Genomic DNA, 18,939 nt, shown 5'->3' on the forward strand with positions numbered 1-18,939 from the left:
AGTGGCATATAGTACGCTACACACTAGGACACGTAGTACAGAGTAAAACTGTGAAGTGTTTGTCTTTTGACGTATATAACGCTCTACATTCAGTCTATATCTGCCAGCTACTAAACGTGTATACGACTCTCACAAACTAACGGATTTTTTCGTGTATCTAATTTACACGTGTGCTTAGCTGAATTGGCTCTAATCAAGAACAGCAATATCTAGGAAATGACAAGATCATGGAATAGTCACTTTGTCCATCTGTATGTACTTAGATATGTAAGTCTATCTTCTTGTCGGTCGGTCTGTGTCTAGTATGCACGACTGCCTATAGCCGTTCTACTCGATGTTGTAATGAAATGTGGGTCATTGAATGGCTAGGGAGAAATCCTTGCAAAACAGATTTGTAAGAATATTGAGATTCCGGGCTGTCCCTGAGTCTTCATCGTTTGTGTGACGTCGTAATTAGAGGCTTGCGCAATTATGCACGAGACCCTCCTCTCTACTGGGTGTCGTTGTACCGTCAGCTGACTCTTTGTATTTGCTCTCTAGACAGCTCATCGATACACGACCTTGTAGTAGCACACATGAAAATGTTTAGAGTGTGCATTCGGGTTGTTATTGTCGTTTTCTCTGCTTTCCGTATGTAGCAGTATTGCATATTAGGTGATGACACACATGACACTGATGGAGCTGATCTTTTTTGCAGAGAGCTTTGCAAGCGCTCTGATCGTGATCAAGGGAGTGCGGTCAGTTCGCATCGGAGAGAAAGAGTACAATATCACTTGCACGTCGTCGAATTCTGCAGATCTCGTTGAATGGAGACAAATACGCAAAGGGCAATCGGTGCCAGTGAAATCGTGCTCGAAGGATGGTATTGCTGCGGGTGCAGTTTGTACGTGTAGCTGCGGAAAGATTAGTGCAAAAACGTTGCGATTCGGTTCAATCACCTTCAACTCTGCTGGTCTATTTTGTTGTATTCAGCGACAAATTGATGGTCTTCGACTAGATCGAGAATTGGTCAAGAATGTTAGCGTATCGATCGACACCGTAGCAGGTGAGTGCACGGACAAAACTAACTAAACGTTTGCTGTCGCGATCGTGCACTACAATACCGGTCTTCTCTGTTTTTTCAAGGAGAACCACCTACATGGCCGTCCAATCAGGAATCAGGCAAGTTGTGTTAGCGAAGATACTAAACTTTGCAATAGACTGATGCACAATTTTACGAATTTTCTGTCTAGTGACGCGATGGCTAAACGAGAATGGTCCGGACGCAAGTGATAGATTGAGCTCACACTCTGACTTTCATCACACAACACAAGCTGGTTCATCAACTTCCTCTTTTATCGATGACCAAAGACAGAGCTCGACGTTTGGTCCCGTCGTCTTTGTTGTTGTTCTGATTGTCATATCTGTTCTAATGACGGCAGTTTGGCTGTGTTTGGTTGTGGTTTTTCTTTATCACAAATGGTGTAAGAGGACAAGGTCAACCAGACAAGAAACAGAGGTAGAAATGGTGGATAATAATGTGCATCAAATTTAAAGTGAAAGTAAGACTACTTCTCAAGATACTCGCGCATCTACCTAGCTAGATGCTGCCTATGATAGATAGTACAACGTGAGTTGCACATGGTCATTAAGATCTGTAAATTCCTAAATGATAAAAAGGTTTCTATAGTTGCTGTTAATATAACCGTACTGTTGCATTGCTTTGTCTTTGTTCATTTAATATGGCAGTTAACTTACGCAAACTGATTATATTCACTAGTGCAATATGGGCTGGGGTAATTAATTAAATTCGATGATTGCATGCATGCATATTCAAATGCTTTGTTGCATGCTGCACCTGTTTCACATGCATGTATGTCGACTTCCTTGCTATACTGATAGGCTTCAGAGCCCAGAAAGCGGATTATAACCTGATAAGACGATGCAGTGAGCATACCAGTTACCCAACTGTTTGTCAAATACAACAGGCCATTACGACTTTGCTGTACTTATACCTTCCTAGATACATAGAGGTACAGTACGACTGAGCTAGAAGCTCGAGACCAATGGCACAATCCACTTCATGCGCTATATTCTTCTTCTTGGTGTCGCGCGCGTACTGTGTATAGCTAGAAAAGAGCTATAGCTAGCTTGTTCAAATACCTAGCATTAACAGTTAAATACATGTAAGTGCTAGCATTGTCATTAGTTGCAGCTGTATAATAAAAAGCATAATAATTCTAACGTAAGAGAGCAGAAACACGTACAGATTTTTGTGATGTCCTAATAATTAATTAATTGACATAGCTATCGTTTACTATGTACTGCAACGATACGGCAAAACAAACTATAATATAGCTAGATAAACAATCTGCTACCAGTACCATATAAACTATAGTTTTACTAAGATGTCACAGCTTTGAGTTATTACTAGTTAAGTGAAAAGCTCAATGGCTAAACAGCCAACAGGTTTGTGTCTTCTATCATCATTGCATGGTTTTGCCACTTAAGTATATATATATATATATATATATATATATACATGATCTAAATAGACTTTAAGTTAAAGGCATGCACATCTTATCTTGTAACTATAATTTTCAATTTAGTGTAACATAATCTTAATTTGAAACACAAAAACAAGAAAGAAAAGTTTGCAAGTACATTATGATTCTTTGGCACTTTGTTGTACATGCATCTAACAGTATTTAATTGAAATTTATTTAATCAAATTTTAGAATTGTTGCATGTATATGAAGATATAGTCAGAGATACTAAAATTGTGAATATAGTAGTAACATTAATTGCATATATGTACTATTAGGTATACGTACACACACACGCACACACACACACACACACACACACACACACACACACACACACACACACACACACACACACACACACGTGAAATGAGTGACGTTTGGAAATCGAAGCAATCTATGCATAAATTAATATTCCTGGACTGGGAGCTCACACAATTATTCTCAATGCCTGTTCAAGCTTGATTGTGACAAAGTTTAGTTGGGTTCTACTTGGTGTACTGTTTGAACACCTGGGCAACTTTTATAAGCCCATAGCTAATTAATTAATAATTAATTAATACAGCTGATGTACAAAAACAAAACTGCTTTCTCAAATGTAGCTGTATTACTACATGATCACTGATTGACAGCTTTATAATATGATATGCCTAGTTAACTACTTTTACTGTTAGTTGCTCTAATTGTGGTTGGTGCTTGCATTTTGTGTGTGTTTCAGCTGTCATAGCTGTTTAACCAATAATTAATTGTAAGTTAATTAATTAGCCTTTGTACACGTTTCACAGATTGTATTTCACACAATGTTTGTAGTTGCGACGGAAACCCTGCAGAAACACTGCATCTAGCCTCACATCCATTATTTGGCAAGTCAGTCTATTTTAGATCACTGACTACTAAGTAGCTTATACGGGTATAGCGACGACGAGACACTCCCCCGTTTGACTGACTGGACATGTCGGAGGACGGCCGTTCCGAACCAGAAAGACACGTCTTCTCCGCCATTTTTGAGAACAATACCGAGCTGCTGCAAGAACTATTAGAGGCCGGTGTTCGAGTAAATGCCAGCGACAGGCAAGGCCTCACGCCACTCCACGAAGCCGCGTCGCTGGCTCATCCACATTGTCTCGCCATCCTGTTGAGATATGACGGTAAGACTGTAGATATGCACTCCAATACGTTGCAGACCAGTGAAACGTGTGATATGTAGCTACTTCGATAGTCTCTAGACAGGAAAATGTCTAGGCTCCTAGCTACTTCCTGTTTGATATTTTGATTACTGTTGCACACTAGAAGTACAATGTATGTGTTTCTTTTTTCTAGTGGAACTCGATGGAAAGTCGTACACTGGGCAGGTGATGCTCACCAATATTGTTGCTGACGTCTTAGCTAAATTAGATCGATCTCCTGTGCAGATCGAAGTTTAGTGAAAACTAACAGTTGCATGTTGTTTGTTTGTTTGTGTTGTAAGTAGACGGCTCTCCATAGAGCTGCCAGCAGCAACTCACGAAGCAAGGATGCAAATATATCGCCATGTGTAAGTCTTCTAGTGGACAGTGGAGCGTCTTTGACTGCTAGAGACGGAGCTGGTTTGACTCCTGTTGAGGCGGCAGCTCAAGCTAATAACAACGATGTTGTTATGTACTTGAAGAGTGCTATGGGTGAGAGATTATTATGTAGTCATGGCATACAAGGTTTTAGCTGAGTGGTAGTGGTGTGACATGCTAGATGACATGAGGAAGAAGGAAGAGAAGAGAAAACACCATGAGCTGCTCCAAGGTCAGGGATTTGTATAGGATATCTACTAGTGTATAATCAAAAACCAGACTTCTCAGAATTCAGAATCACTAAAGTGAAAGCTTTGGTTTCAATGTGCATATTATTTTCCTGTTCTTTATTATTATTTTCAAAATAGCAACTGAAACTGCATGTTTTCACCTCTTTCCACCTTGCTCTCTGACCAATGATTGCTTGTTGAGCAGTATTATAAGTTCCTATTTTTATAATAGTAGTGTTTTAGGACAAAATTTGCATTGGCCATTGCAGAAAGGGATTTTGTATTTTTGCCAAGACCTTGTGATTTGCAAACATATAATTAAACTGTATTGGTCAAATGCTCTGTTATGAGGTTTGGCCTTAATGATTGGCTGTCTATCCATTTTCTCTAGTTGCTACCACCTATATGACCAAAACTGATTACTGCTCTGTGACTGAAATCATTTATGCCACCATTTCTAGGTCCTTCCCCACGTGGGGCAAGCAGTGCTATCACTAAACAGTGCTGCTTGGACAAATCAGTAGGGCCGAAACAGGGTAGACTGCCGACGACTATCTTGCTGATGCTACTTATGTGTGGTCTTGTGACAAATGGCTTCCAGTGCTACTCTGCACCTGCCACCATTGCCACAAATTCATCACTACAAGACTTTTCAAAGAAAGAAGGACAATACAACTAAACAGAAAAGGAAAAAATAGTAGACAAAGTGGAACCTGCACAAAGAGGTTGATTATAGTTGATAGACTTGTGCTGCATCAAACCCTCTCTCTCTTCCTAGTGAGCAAAACTCTTCCCAAGGCAAACGTTGCGACAAGGAGGCAAGCACACTAGGATACTTTGGCTTGCCAGCAATATCTTTTAGGCCCATACTGATCATGACAGATGCAGTGTGCGAAATAATGGCCGGACATCGGACATTTACCAACCAAACGAAGAATTTGTCCGGCTATTTCGTGATTTCGCTGGACATTTTGTCTGGTATTGTCAGGTGTGGAATTCCGTATGAGCAACCCACTTCCTCGCACATCCCAATGTCATGTCAACAAACGTAGTTTCCGGAGTCACGCACGAAACAAACGCAAACAGCCATGCATGTTACGTGGACTGTACTGTACTGTCTAGCTGTACAGTGGTACGTGTATTTGGTCAAGTCCCGGATGTGGGCGCTCAAGTACACACACTGGGGCTCCGAGGGTTGCGTGCATAACAAGAAAATGCAGCAGACAGCCACGGGCCCTAGATACGCATACGGCACACCGATAATGCGGCAGGATAGGAAACTCAGAGATACTTGCGTGTAATGTTTCCTGTAGGGGCTATAAGAACATGAAGATGATTAGGTTGATAGGATAGCACGAAATCATTGAACTAAAAACTGCCACTAGCGTAGCGTAGTGGATGTTCTTGGAACGATTTTGCAGTTTCCACGTCTAGAGATATGGCGCATATGTGGACGAAGATGACATTCCATAACTCACTTGGTACAACAGTTGAAGAACTGAACGGGCATGCAGAATTTTACGCGGATGGGTTTGTAGCCAGGGCAGAGTCTAGCTGTCAGAGGAAGCAATAAAAGTCTGTCTCTCTCTTCATTGCTATCTCAAACAATGGCCACTTTCTTTAGTCAGACTTTTTTAGTAATTTGTCAGGTGGGTTGTACTAATTGCATGCATACCTTCTGACTCTTTTAGCAAAGGCATGCAACATCTACATCAAAGTGTCATCTAGAGCCATGAAACCTGGCACTTGGTCAAGCATCCTTGAGCTAGCTGCGGTGGCAAGTGTCTTTTGTCGACCTGTTCGCGCAGTGTATTCCAAGAGATTTGGTTTGGCAACACAAATACACGTGTACCAACCTTGAATTACTGCCGCAACTCATGATAATTGTCATGAATTGATCCACTATAGTAACTAGATCTGAATGAGAAAGCATATGCTTTCACCCAAACTACTTTGTTCCTTGTGTTTGTATATCCAGCGTGGTGGACTCAGATGTTGGAAAAAAGATGTGATGGGATCAGTGTGTGTACACTTTTGCTTGCACGTGTAATTGCTACACTCCTTGAGGAGGTGTTGCAAGGTCTTTACTCCCAAGCAGGTGTCCATTGGACACGGCAAGAATGTATATAACCCTTGTGGTTGAAACTTTCGGTCTTTGGTTGTCTCACAGCCTCGATGTTTTGAAATCAATTGCACGGAGATCAGCACTGCATAACCATAACCACCTGACCGTTAGCCAAGCCACCTTACACCTCCATCAACAGTTGTCCATCAAACTTTGGCTTGATAATTCTAAGATGGTTTAGAGAGACTAGCATTGGACAGTAGGGAAGATATTTTGGGGTTAATTTGAGATAGTTGTGTTGGGGTTGAGGTTGGGAAACTATTATATATATATATATATATATATATATATATATATATATATATATATAAATTGTAAGTGATAAGTAGTATTTGCCAGGATTGGAATGTCTGACCGGACGTTTCTAATGTCCGGCAAATTTTAAATTGACAGGGCATGATGTCCGGTGGTTAGTCAAAGACTATTTCGCACACTGCAGATGGCAACAAGGTATGCCACAATACCATGCTGTTGTGCCTTTGCCATAGTGTATCCAAGACAAAACAAGGAATTTACTATTGAACCCACTACAGCGGTCTTTACACAGTATTCCTCGTATCTGAAGGTCATTCCACTATTGGCTACCTGTGGACGTGCTCAGTGGCAGACAGCTTTGCCTTGACTTTGTATACAATGAACATACACATACATGATGATAACGATGGTAGGTCCACTGTAATGAGTGAGGACCCTCTCAGTGTCTTCGGCTACGTTGATGGAATAGCAGAAAATGCGTTTATTGAATATAACCTTTAAGTGGGAGCAATTAGTTTCACTGCCTAAGGTACTACTCTATTTACGGCACAGTATAATTACAGAGAGCCAACTACTCAAATACCGACGTTCTTAAAATATCCAAGTAAATGAACAGACATATCTATTTATAAGTAATTAAATTAACAAAGGTTTTTCACACCACTCCAAACTGTTTCTTCGACACCAGATTGAAACAGAAGCACAAATGGCCAAGTGACATAACTTGTGCCAGAGTGCTTATCTGACACCCTTGGGACCTCTGGGTTCCAAGGGTGTCGGATAAGTGAAAATGTTGTATAACTGAAGCTGTTACAAACTCAACTATTGTTAATATTATAGGCATTTTTTCCACATTAGGTGTACTGAATGTTGATGTAGAATGAATGTAGATGTAGATGAATGTAGAATACAAGGAGAGAAACGCTTGAACTCACTCTCAAACTTGTTTCAAGAAACACCTGACATGCACGTGGATGTACAAGTACGTACCAGCCATGTGATCACCCACGTGACAAGCTTGACCTGTCGGATAACCGGTGTGTCGGATAAGTGAACGTCGGATAAGTGACATACATCAAACTGTTGTTATCTATATATCCTTTAGTGCCACCTTCAACTGTGTGTATCGTTACCCTCCACTTCTGTTTTTTCTCAGAAATGTGTATTCCAAACAGCAATATCTGGGCGAAGGGTGACATGGCACAGTCGATTGGGAAGAGTTAATTAAGATCAGTAGTAATGTGTCACCCTGATTTCAATCCAGATGTAATAAATTCAAATATGGTGTTCAAAGTAGAGTTATGTCTCCAATTGTAGCGGTCTGATTTCAGTGCAACTGGACAGTTGTTAAGAATGTGTAGGAGCGACTGACCCATACCACACAAAGGGCAGGAATCAGACTTTATCTTCTTCCATTGTTTAAGATTTTTTCTTTTGAGGCAAATTGTTCTGAACTGCATTCACACACATGCATTCACAGCAAACTTCATTACTCTGTCCGAGAGGCAGAGAGATCAACTTCACTCCAGATGTCGTCTTTATTCACAGAGCTGCAAGATCGAATTGATCTCTGATCGTTAACTTACAGCATGTGTTAATCTTAGACTTAGTTGATTGTTACTATCTTGCACAAAGATTGTTTTTGGCCTTCTTTGTACAGACATGATAGCAATACTGTCACTGACTGAAAGACCTTTGTTGTCAAAAGTTGTCTGCACAACATGTGCAGCATTGAATTTGAGATGTTTCATACTCATCAAACGCTGATGCTTGACAACAGCAAGCCGGCATACTTGAGTATCACAAGAAGAGAGCAGTTGTAGGTGTATACATAGATACGTGCATACATACATACAGTACATACTTACATACAAACTAAACAAATACGTGCATGCATGCATAAATTCATTGATGAATACAGTTTTATATTTGGTGCAAACCTTCATTATAATATATTATAATATCATCTAGACTGTGTACATAAACATACTATGCCAAGCATATGTGTGTTTACATGTTGTCATTGATGGCTTTACAGAGATGTTCGAGGCCTGTAATAGTGGTGACAAGCGTAAGTTGGATAAACTTGTTTCCTCACATCCGGATCTTGTCAATGGCACGTTGCATGATGATGGTTCGACTCTACTTCACAGGTTTGACTTGTAGATTATGGTGCCTAATAGATAAATGCGTGTTTAGTCATCATAACCAACAACTAAAGTAAACATGATTTCAAAGGGTTGCAACAGTTAGCAGTAGCAACTGTACGAGTCACAGTGTAACTGTTGATCCAACTACTCTGATTTGGTAGGCATGGTTACTTAATTGAATTATGCAAGAAGTGTTGGAATAATGCTAAACATGAATGCTAATTTGAATGTAGCGGCCAGTTGCAGTTTGACATGGTGTTTAATTAATTAATAAAGACTTGTGTGAATTTCAGGTGCTCTAGACGAGATGATGTAGAAATGCTTCGATCTCTCATTAGTTTTGGTGCTACTCTATGCTTTGATCGAGACAAGAAAACACCACTTGATTATGCAGCAGAAAAAGGTGCAACGTCGTTGGTAGCAGAACTGCTTCATTGTAGGTCAAAAACTGTAGATGGCAACTTAGCTCTGCTAAGCGCTGCTGAAAGGGGCCATTGTGGAGTAGTAGAAGCGTTGATTATTAGTCAAGTTGTTGCATATAAAGAGTTGGCTGATCAGGTCAAGCAAGGTTTGGAACCCGATGAAGATCTAGCTGATTTGTTTACTGCAGTTCGGGTAGACATCAATTGTGAAGATGTGGATGGTCATACTGCACTTTATCGGGCGTCTCAAGGCAACTTTGTCGATGTAGTCAAAGCTCTACTTACTTGTGCTCCTCGCAATATTCGCCATCGACATGGTATTGATCCAGGTACAGACACGGCAGTCGTGTTTACAACTAGTCACAGCTCTTTTGGCAAACCTGCATTAAATTCTGGCTCGTACAATGAAAGCACTACAGATTTTGAGAATGATGCCTTGATCTCTTTCAAGAAGAACATTATTTTGAATCTAGAAGTGCGCTCACAGAAGGGTCACACGGCATTTCACGAGGCATGTCGCAGACGAAACTTTGACATCATACGACTACTAGCTTATTCCGATGCAGACATCAATGCCATGGAACATCCTCGACAACTGGACAATCCGCGGGAGTACAATGCTCTTGTTGATGCCATTATCAAGGGTCAATGTGACTTGGTTATTGAGCTGTTGACGTTAGGAGTAAAGGATACTTCAAATCATGTGGCCTTTAATACAGCAGTACAGTTTGGAAAAGATGACATGGTGGGAGCAATGCTTGCTCACACAAACGTGGTTGAGATTGCGAATGATGATGCTAAGCCATTGAGAAAGAAGAGTCAACACATTCCACCAGACAAATGTGAGTCAAAGTTTAGTGCTCACTGGAATGGAATTGCTCTTTATATCAAAGGTGACTGGGACCTCAAGTTCGCATGGTTGTCACGTGCTCCACAGTATCTGAGTGTGGGAACGACGGCAGTGATTAGTAAGTTGCACTTGAGGGAGAACCAGCTCACCAAAGTTCCACTTGAATTGTTTCATATGGAAGGGCTGGAAGTGCTGGATCTCTCTAAAAATAATCTTACTGCTCTTCCACTGGATGTAATAGTTGATGAACACAATAATTCTCCTATTGAGAGATCGAGTGAACGTGCAAGTCACTGGACATGTCATAAATTAAAGGAAATTGATGTTAGTGAAAACCATCTGAAAACTCTTCCTGTTCAAGTGTTTCACCTTAAGGCTTTAGTTCAGGTGTGTGCAGCAAACAACGTAATTGACTCGCTGCCAGTGGATATGTGGCTGTCAGAGACTATTAAAGAAATGAACTTTGCTCATAACTTGCTAGATGATCTTCCGCACCCTGAACCCTGTTTAATGCAACAGTCTCGCAGCATGAGTATAAGGGATCCGAGTACAAGGAGAAGGAGCATGATTCAAATGAAACGCCCACGTCTATTAACAATCGAAGCTCAGCAATGCCACATGTCGTACTCATTGACACCGTATGCAGCAATGTTAAGGTCCACTGTGTCATCGTCACCTTCTGGTGCAAGAAGTGTAGATGAAGACGAAGATGAAGATGAACATGATGCCAGTATTGTAGGAAGCTCTATGGGCCAGAGGACATTTAAGTCTTCTCTAAAAGTTCTGAATGTATCACACAACAATTTAGTGTTTATTCCAGTTGGTCTACCATGCCTAGCTCAAGAACTGGAACGATTGAATTTGTCCCATAATCAAATCAAGTCTCTGGGATGCCCATCTAACTACCCACAGTCGTTAACGACTCTTGATGCTTCTGGCAATGGTGCAGTTCAGACAATCCATGCAGAACACGAAGATACGGATGATACCAAATCAAATGATACTACATCAAATGATCCAGCAGTATGTTATGGATTTATTCAGGACAGCATGCTGGGAGGTCTGTCATTGGCTTCTCATTCGGTAATCCACTGTCGGCATCGTCTTCATGAAAACCTTCCCAATCTCGATTGTCTTAAACTTTCTGATAACTATCTAACACGAGTTTACGTCTTCAGTGGAAATCAGAGTCATTACGATACATCTGAACAAGGTTGGATTGACATCGAGATGTCTGGTCGAGTGTCATCATTAAACGAAGCATCAAAGCCTTTATTTCCAAATCTTGCGTTGCTGGATGTTCGTTGTAATCAACTGAAGACCGTTCCTTACAGAGTGTGGGATCTACCCAAGCTGGTGGAGCTCCTACTTAGCCACAACAAAGATATAAAAGAGTTGCCAACTGCTATGGGACGACTTGTGAATCTGTTTCGACTAGACCTGGAAGGAGTCAGCAATGAATTGTCGATTCCAAGTCACATCGATTGTAAGAGAGCACCCGAAATAATCCGACATCTTCGATCGATACACGAACGGTAAGTACGAACAGAATGTTGTAGCTGTTTTACAAGAATTGAATTTATGTGGATAGTGCGTGTGATTATCGTCGAATAAAGCTAATGCTTGTTGGATGTCATCGGCAAGGCAAAACTACTCTGCTGCGGGTTTTGACACAAGGAAGTAAGGCCACCACTGCTCCCACACACTTCAATCAGAGACGAGAAAGAGTTCACACTGGTGATAACGGTGGTCAGTGTTGATGTGGTGTTAAATAATTTAGTTGCATAACTTATTTTGTCAACGTCTAGACTTGAAATATGATCAGATTTCGACTGTCGGTGTTGACTTGGGTAAATGGACTTACACAAAACCAGAGCCTTTCATTTTTTTTGGAAGGAGAACCCAACGTCCTGCTATAGAATTTCTGACATGGGATTTTGCCGGGCAGGTCACACCTTATTGTGACGTCGTTTTCTCTTCGTTGGTACTGATTAGTTGTTTATTATAGGATGAATATTATGCCACTCATCAATGCTTTTTGTCAAAACGAGCACTTTATTTGGTTGTGTGGAACGTTGAGAAGGACAGAGAGGGCATCGAGGAGATGGAGAAATGGTTGATGAACATACAGGTTGGTAGTTGCGTTGTCAGCATGTCTTTGACAACATCGACATTACATTGTCTCGTCGTCTGTATAGGCTCGAGCCCCCAATGCTGCAGTCATTCTTGTCGGCACACACATTGACAAAGTCACTGACACATTTCTGCAGAGGATTGATGATAATGTGAAAGCTCGGTACCTCATTGGCAAGCACGCATCACTACAAAAAGACAAAGGTTTGCCTAGGATCCTCAGTGTGGTATTCGTCAGCTGCACACAGCTAAAATATATTGAAAACCTGAGGCAGCTGCTTTACACAACTGCCAGTGAATTGACAGAAGTTATTGGTATGGTCGTTTGTGTTGTTATATATTGGTATTAATATGTGGCACGTGACAGGATCGTATTCTGTGAGGGTCTTGGACCAGCAAGTGCCCAGTTCATACATTCAGCTTGAAAAGCAGATATTAGACCTAGCCAAACGAGCCAGAGAGAGTGGAACCATTCCAGTCCTGGAAGATACCGAGTTTAGGTACCTAACCGAATGTTGTGTCTGTGTCATTCCTGTCTGTTATTGTGTGCGTGTGATTAGAGAGAAAGCGTCGATAATAGTCAGCGATCCTGATGACTTAAATCAAGGAGTGAATTTTCTACATCAGAATGGTAGCAAGGATATCGTTTGTTTAGTACGTGTTTGTGTGATAGCTGGTATCTTTGTAGGTGTCTTGCTTCACTATAATGATCCTCAGTTGCGACGACTGTATTTTATTGACCCACAGTGGCTTTGTGACATGCTGGCTCATGTTGTCACCGTTGATCATGTGAACAGATATATAAAGAATGGTAACGTATTGGTTGTTATGTATTTATGATACAATATTGGCTATTGAGTTTGTGTATAGGAATTATGAAACAAGATGATTTGGTGCACATATTTAGAGGCAAAGTGTTTGAGCTGAGAAACGAATATGTTCAACTGCTGATCAAATTTGAAGTTGCATTGCCGATTGGGCTGCAACAGGAATATCTCTTGATTCCATCCAAGCTCCCTAATTCGATTCACAAAGCTCAGTCACTCCAACCACGAAGATGCAATGATTCTCATGATGCAAAAGTCGAAATTCTCACCATTGGAAAATCAGTTGTGTGTCGTTTCTATTACATGATCTATGTCCCGAGTGGATTTTGGCCACGACTGATATCACGTGTCCTTACCTCTCGTCAGTTTGATCAAATAGTGTCTTCAATTGCTGTGAGCTTTAGTGATGATGTCATTGAAAATAATGTTCCTTCTGCATTTTCCCCGTCGTGGTTCTACTGGAAGACTGGCATCGAGTTGAGGGTAAACGGCAGTCCTATCCTGTCAGTTAAAGAGGTGTCTGCATGCCAGGAGGGAATTATTGGTTCAATGGCTAGAGCAATGCATGGCAGCCTTAGCCTTTGCACATACGGTACAACAGATATACTGGAGACACGAAATTATAGATGTATAGAAATTGTTGCCGCTAACCTTTTCACGAGAGAGTCATTGTCTCAGTCAAATGAGCTGAATAAAATTCCTAGTTTGAAGTCGGCTGAACTCTTGGCCAATGCAGTCGAAACGATTGATCTTCTCATTGATGACTGGTACCCGGGTATTGCTAATGATGGTGGCACTGGACAAGGCAACCCATTTCTAACAAAAATTGTACCATGTCCTGACTGTCTGGAAAGTTTGGTAAGAGCAGAAAGAGAAGCTTTTGGCACAGAGTCGTGTCATGAAAGTGACGGACAGTTTGAACAAGTTCCCTTGGAGGCAGCAGCTCGACATAGCAAGTCTTATTATTGCCATGTGGCATTTGTATTTCAACTAGTGGAATGTGCACTGAAAGCACAAAGCGAAGGAACTATACACTGTCCTCATCATGAAGACATCGACCTCTCAAGAATGACACCCGATTTGGTTGGTCTCCATCCATCTCATCATTTTTGTAGCTATTATTTGTTTTGTGTATTCCATAGTTGTTTCATGATTTGAAGTTAAACTTGATCGTTGATTCCAAGCAACTTGTTGAAGAGGAAGTTGTTGGAGTAGGGGCATTTGCTGATGTCTGTAAAGGCAAATATTACCCCGAGGCAACCGAGGCATGTAACTATTTCCTGTTCGTATTGACTTTTACAAGCGTTATCGATCTGTGTAGGGTGATTTGTCCCCAGATGCCGGTATTGCTGTTGCTATAAAGAAGTTGCAACAACGACAACGTGATGCTCACTGTAAGCAACCTCGTTTGATCGAGCGTGAGCTGAGTGTCGACACACTGGAGACCGAGGCATACAAGGCATACAAAGCATACTTGGAGACAAGACGAGAAGTTGCCATTCTTGCCAACGTTAATCACGAGCACATTGTGCGTTTCTTTGGCGTCCAGTTGGATCCGCGCAGTCTGATACTGGAATGGGCACCGATGGGCAGTTTAGAAACAGTCTTGAGGACATACGAAGACAGGTCAATCGCTCCTCGACCACTTCAGCAATTGATAGTTCAAGTGAGTACATAAACATCAGGTGCTTACTAAACTTATTAACACGATTTTGCTGCTGTAGATCTCAGACGGTGTGAGATACTTGCATTCGAAAAGCATCGTTTACCGTGACCTCAAATCATCTAACGTTCTAGTGTGGAAGTTTCCCGAACCTTTGATGCAACTCGGTAGCAGCACTCATGCGGACAGCACGGTAAATCATGGCGTATGGGTCAAGTTGGCCGACTTTGGAGTAAGTCGATTAGCTGCACCTGGTGGACTAGTGAGAGGTGAAGGTGGCACGCCTGGTTTTATGGCTCCCGAGATTGTACTATTCCGAGGAGACGAAGCCTATACAGAAAAGGTAAAACGACTTTCGTAGAGTCAATAGTTTGTATCATTAAGGTTTCTGTCTTAAAGGCAGATATTTATTCCTTTGCCATGCTCATGTATGAGATTCTATGCCAAAAGTATCCATTTGAGAGCTACCAAGCAATGGAGATTGACAAATTCGTTCAAGAAAAGAAACATCCCGACTTACCGAAGAAGGTACGTGTTGCGTGCAACGATTGGATTAGTTCGTAGTTCTATTGTTTGCCTGTCTCGTCAGGTCATCCAATATCCACAGTGTGCCATACATCTCATGCAGCGCTGCTGGTCGTTTGAATCCCAGGATCGTCCGACAGCATCTAACATTCTACAGGTCGCAGAGAGCGAAGACTTTGTCCGACTGCTTGATTGTGTGCAATTGCGGCCTGAGATGCATATCACAGCTTGTTGCTTCATATCGGGCAACCTCATGGCTCAAGAAACAGTTTCTGTAGGCACCTATTCCGACCAGGAAGAAAACGATACATTGGACGAGAACAACACTCCAAAAAACAGTAGGAATGGTGAGCGGTATCCAAGTACGTCCAGTGTAGAAGAATCGGTCGTTAGTTTGGATGGGCAATCTGTGAACGATGTGATTTGGCTGTGTGAGCAGCGTATCAGTAAATCGCAGGACACTCTCTTGGATATAGCCGAGTACTTCAGGGAACGCGATCTCCACTTGGATGAGTCGTGCGACATAGTCCCTTACGATGTCGTCTGCAGCATGCTAATTATCGATGCCTATGTTGTAGTCGCTACCTCCAACAATCCACGAATATTGATTTATGACATCGTTCATCGAATAAAACAGAAACAAATTTATCTCCCTGTGAATTTGACCGAAGGCTGTGTATTGCGGCAGATGATATATGGTGGAGGCCGCATCTTTCTTGCTTTACAGTGTGGCAGCGTTGTCAGCTTGTCGTCAAATAATGTCGTTTCTACTGGCTGCGATGCTATTTCTGAGAGTCAAGTTTGTGCACATCTGGCAGACGACTTATTTTGCCTTGTCGCTGTTGCAAAAAATGACAAATCTACAAACGATCTTGAAGCAGCAGATCTCGAACTGTGGTGCGGTCTGTCTAACGGTTGCATTGCGATTGTAGATGGCGGCAGTATGACACAAATCAGTGAAATCATTGTGCCACTGGATGCAATATCCATTTCTGCATTTGTAGTCAACACGGTCGCCTTTTTGGCCATCACTCGTGCATCGGATGGTCAACAGATTGTGTGGGCGTCTGTTCAGCCGGGAACTTTTGTGTACGGGTTTGAAGTGCCCACAAAAGAACCAGTTGCGACCATTAATTGTCTTCCTCATTTGACCGGTACGTTTGAGCTGTACTGGCCAAGCGAATGCTTTGTGTTCTAATCGATTATCATATTTTGATTCAGACTTGCCTCTCAGCCCTGTTTCTGGTCCGCATAGACTTGTTCGTCGGTTATCAGGTTTGTATCACTCATGCATTCTATTACGAGTAAGGCCAGACCGACTAAATTTTTATGCTCGGATATTTGGACATGAAACCTGGACCGACCAATCAAATTAGAAATAAAAGAGTAATGATCATGTGACATTTTGAGCATGTACAGTTTTTATTTCACTGCATCAAATGTGAGATAACAAAATGGACACTAAAACAAACGATGCTGATACTGAGTGGAACACGGTAACAGTCGCTGGACCACATGCGCTGTTAACACTTACAGAGTCATTGACATGGTGTATGTACAGTAATACCAAGTCATTTTACAGCAAGCATAATATCATTGCAGATGCACACATCGAGTTTTATTTTTGTTTCGTCAAGTTCAAAACTGGACCGGCAAATCCAAGCATCAATAAATTTAATTGGTTTGGCCTAATTGTATCCATACTAGATGTCCCAGAATTGATTGCATTATTTTAATGGATTTGGTAAGGTTTACTGTGTGTAAAATCCATATGATCTTGGGAGTCTTGAGAAGTTCCTATTGGCCGATAGGGTTATCCTGTGTGTCAGGAACAGGGCAATTTTGTTGCTGTGCCATGTTACAGTGGAAGTCTACTTTTACAAGCACCCTGAAACAGAACAACCAGAGCAGTAGTACAACAGTTTACTCTTGTCCAAAAGCTGTTGACAGTATGGCTAAGTCCATTCCAACAACTGGTGCAGTGTGGGAAAATTAGCAGATCTTGGTATCCCGGGCACTTACAAACATGGAACTGGTACCTCCCGAATGCATGTGAGGAGGTGGAGACACTGGTGTATTCTAACAGTCAGAATGTTGCTCAAATACATGGTTGTCATGAATCTGTCACCGAAGAGCAAAACATGCACACAATTGAGCAAGGGAGTCAGTTTCTGCAACACTTATCTTATACTGCGTTCACACTTGCAACTTCGGAACCGAGTTGGACCAGATAAAGTTTCTTCAAGATTGCCATTACGTTACTCTACTCAAAATACTTGATAAATGCCTCGTTTTGATGCTGACTTTGGCCATCTAGATCACTTTCAACTATACCTAGGAAGGTTCTGAAGTCTCTAGTGTGAATGTGGTATAATATTACTTCTATGAAGCTATCAGAGATGTCTTTGTGAACATGAAGATCAGGCAATTATTGAGTCATAGCTTGATGCAATTATGTAAGTAGTATTCTTATAGTTGAAATCATTCTTCTTAAGATGGCAGATGTGACAGAGTTAAGTATAATCTCATAATTGTGTGTACATACTGATGTAATTCAATGTTCCTGATTTAAGTTAGCATGCAGTATTGGAGGCAATGCCCCTCCTGCCCTCCACTCCGTAGCCCCTGCAATCAATTCTGAGATGTGCAATATTATAAGATGAGTTGAGACAATGCTCATGGATTCTGTTTATTATTAGACACGAGAGGAACTATTACTGCTCTGAAAGCTAGTGGGAGCCAACTGTATATTGGTACCAGTAGTGGTCACATTCTTATCATGAATGAAGCCAGAATTGTTCAGGTGCTACATGCACATCATTCTGGAATTAGCTTCTTACTGCCGTTTGAAGTTGAATCGGTTGATCCCCAATGGCTCCCTCGTTTCTGGAGACGTCAACCCTTGGAAGTGCAAACTGGACATACCCCATGGAATCAGACTGATTCTTTGTCAGAAAGCATTCTAAAACGAAAATTGTTGATCTCGTTTGGTCAGGGGTGTAAACATGATGTCATGGAACAGGAAGATGATTCCTCATCACCAAATCACGACAGAAGACAAAGAAAAAATGATGTGTATATGATGATTTGGTTAGTAGATGACTCATACTGAAGTAGTATAGCTGATGGCAATTTTTATTTTTGATATTTCTATGCAAATGTAATGGTGGTGGTAGGTGATTGTAGTTTATGGGGCTGTTATTGTTAGTAATATGTGCTGCTGGTCAGGTTGTTGTACAGTCCAAATCCTCTTCATGGATACGGATGTCTAATACAGTTGGTATGTCTTACTAGAGTTACACTGATAATTGAGTCAGTTATTGGTTATCGGCTGATACAGGCATATTGGTTTTATATTGGAATCGATAAATCTTGGGTAAGTGCACACCAATAGGTTATGCATGGGTAGTTAGTCAGCCCGTTAGGGCCACGTGAGTTGCGAGCATGTCGGAAAAGAAACAGAAATCCCCATTTGGGAGCAATTCAAGGTAACTGAGGACACAAGATTTGCACGTTGCAAGGCTTGTAAAACATGTACATCATTTATCTATAAAATATATCAAATACCAGTGTATGTGCCAAATACCCTTATCGGTGCAACTCTACATCTTACCTTTAATGGTCACTCTTATTTCACTTTGAGACCTTGTAGTTTCTGTCAGGATGTCTTTCTAACATCGAATGACTCTC

At 41.4% G+C, this 18,939-nt stretch overlaps 2 protein-coding genes across 3 annotated transcripts; both read left to right on the forward strand.

Moving 5' to 3' along the window:
* The first annotated feature begins 445 nt into the window (after nucleotides 1-445).
* LOC134186994 (uncharacterized) lies at nucleotides 446-2,437 on the forward strand. The gene is made up of 4 exons (XM_062655102.1): nucleotides 446-630; nucleotides 698-1,045; nucleotides 1,126-1,161; nucleotides 1,233-2,437. The coding sequence occupies exons 1-4, from the start codon at nucleotides 576-578 to the stop codon at nucleotides 1,532-1,534; spliced, it is 741 nt and encodes a 246-aa protein (XP_062511086.1). The 5' UTR covers nucleotides 446-575; the 3' UTR covers nucleotides 1,535-2,437.
* A 172-nt stretch (nucleotides 2,438-2,609) lies between these two features.
* LOC134186679 (leucine-rich repeat serine/threonine-protein kinase 1-like) lies at nucleotides 2,610-18,548 on the forward strand. Of its 2 annotated transcripts, XM_062654696.1 has the most exons (21): nucleotides 2,610-3,673; nucleotides 3,846-3,877; nucleotides 3,997-4,183; nucleotides 4,251-4,301; nucleotides 8,718-8,832; nucleotides 9,123-11,636; nucleotides 11,693-11,850; nucleotides 11,910-12,049; nucleotides 12,110-12,232; nucleotides 12,300-12,549; nucleotides 12,602-12,734; nucleotides 12,795-12,865; nucleotides 12,923-13,045; nucleotides 13,105-14,144; nucleotides 14,204-14,326; nucleotides 14,383-14,727; nucleotides 14,786-15,067; nucleotides 15,124-15,252; nucleotides 15,314-16,403; nucleotides 16,471-16,524; nucleotides 17,949-18,548. In XM_062654696.1, the coding sequence occupies exons 1-21, from the start codon at nucleotides 3,478-3,480 to the stop codon at nucleotides 18,359-18,361; spliced, it is 7,569 nt and encodes a 2,522-aa protein (XP_062510680.1). In that variant the 5' UTR covers nucleotides 2,610-3,477; the 3' UTR covers nucleotides 18,362-18,548. The 2 variants fall into 2 exon arrangements, with proteins under 2 accessions (XP_062510680.1, XP_062510681.1); XM_062654697.1 differs by lacking the exons at nucleotides 16,471-16,524; nucleotides 17,949-18,548 and having other exon boundaries at nucleotides 15,128-15,252; nucleotides 15,314-15,668.
* Nucleotides 18,549-18,939: the final 391 nt, after the last annotated feature.

Source organism: Corticium candelabrum, chromosome 11, assembly GCF_963422355.1.
Source record: "Corticium candelabrum chromosome 11, ooCorCand1.1, whole genome shotgun sequence".
Lineage (NCBI taxonomy): Eukaryota > Metazoa > Porifera > Homoscleromorpha > Homosclerophorida > Plakinidae > Corticium > Corticium candelabrum.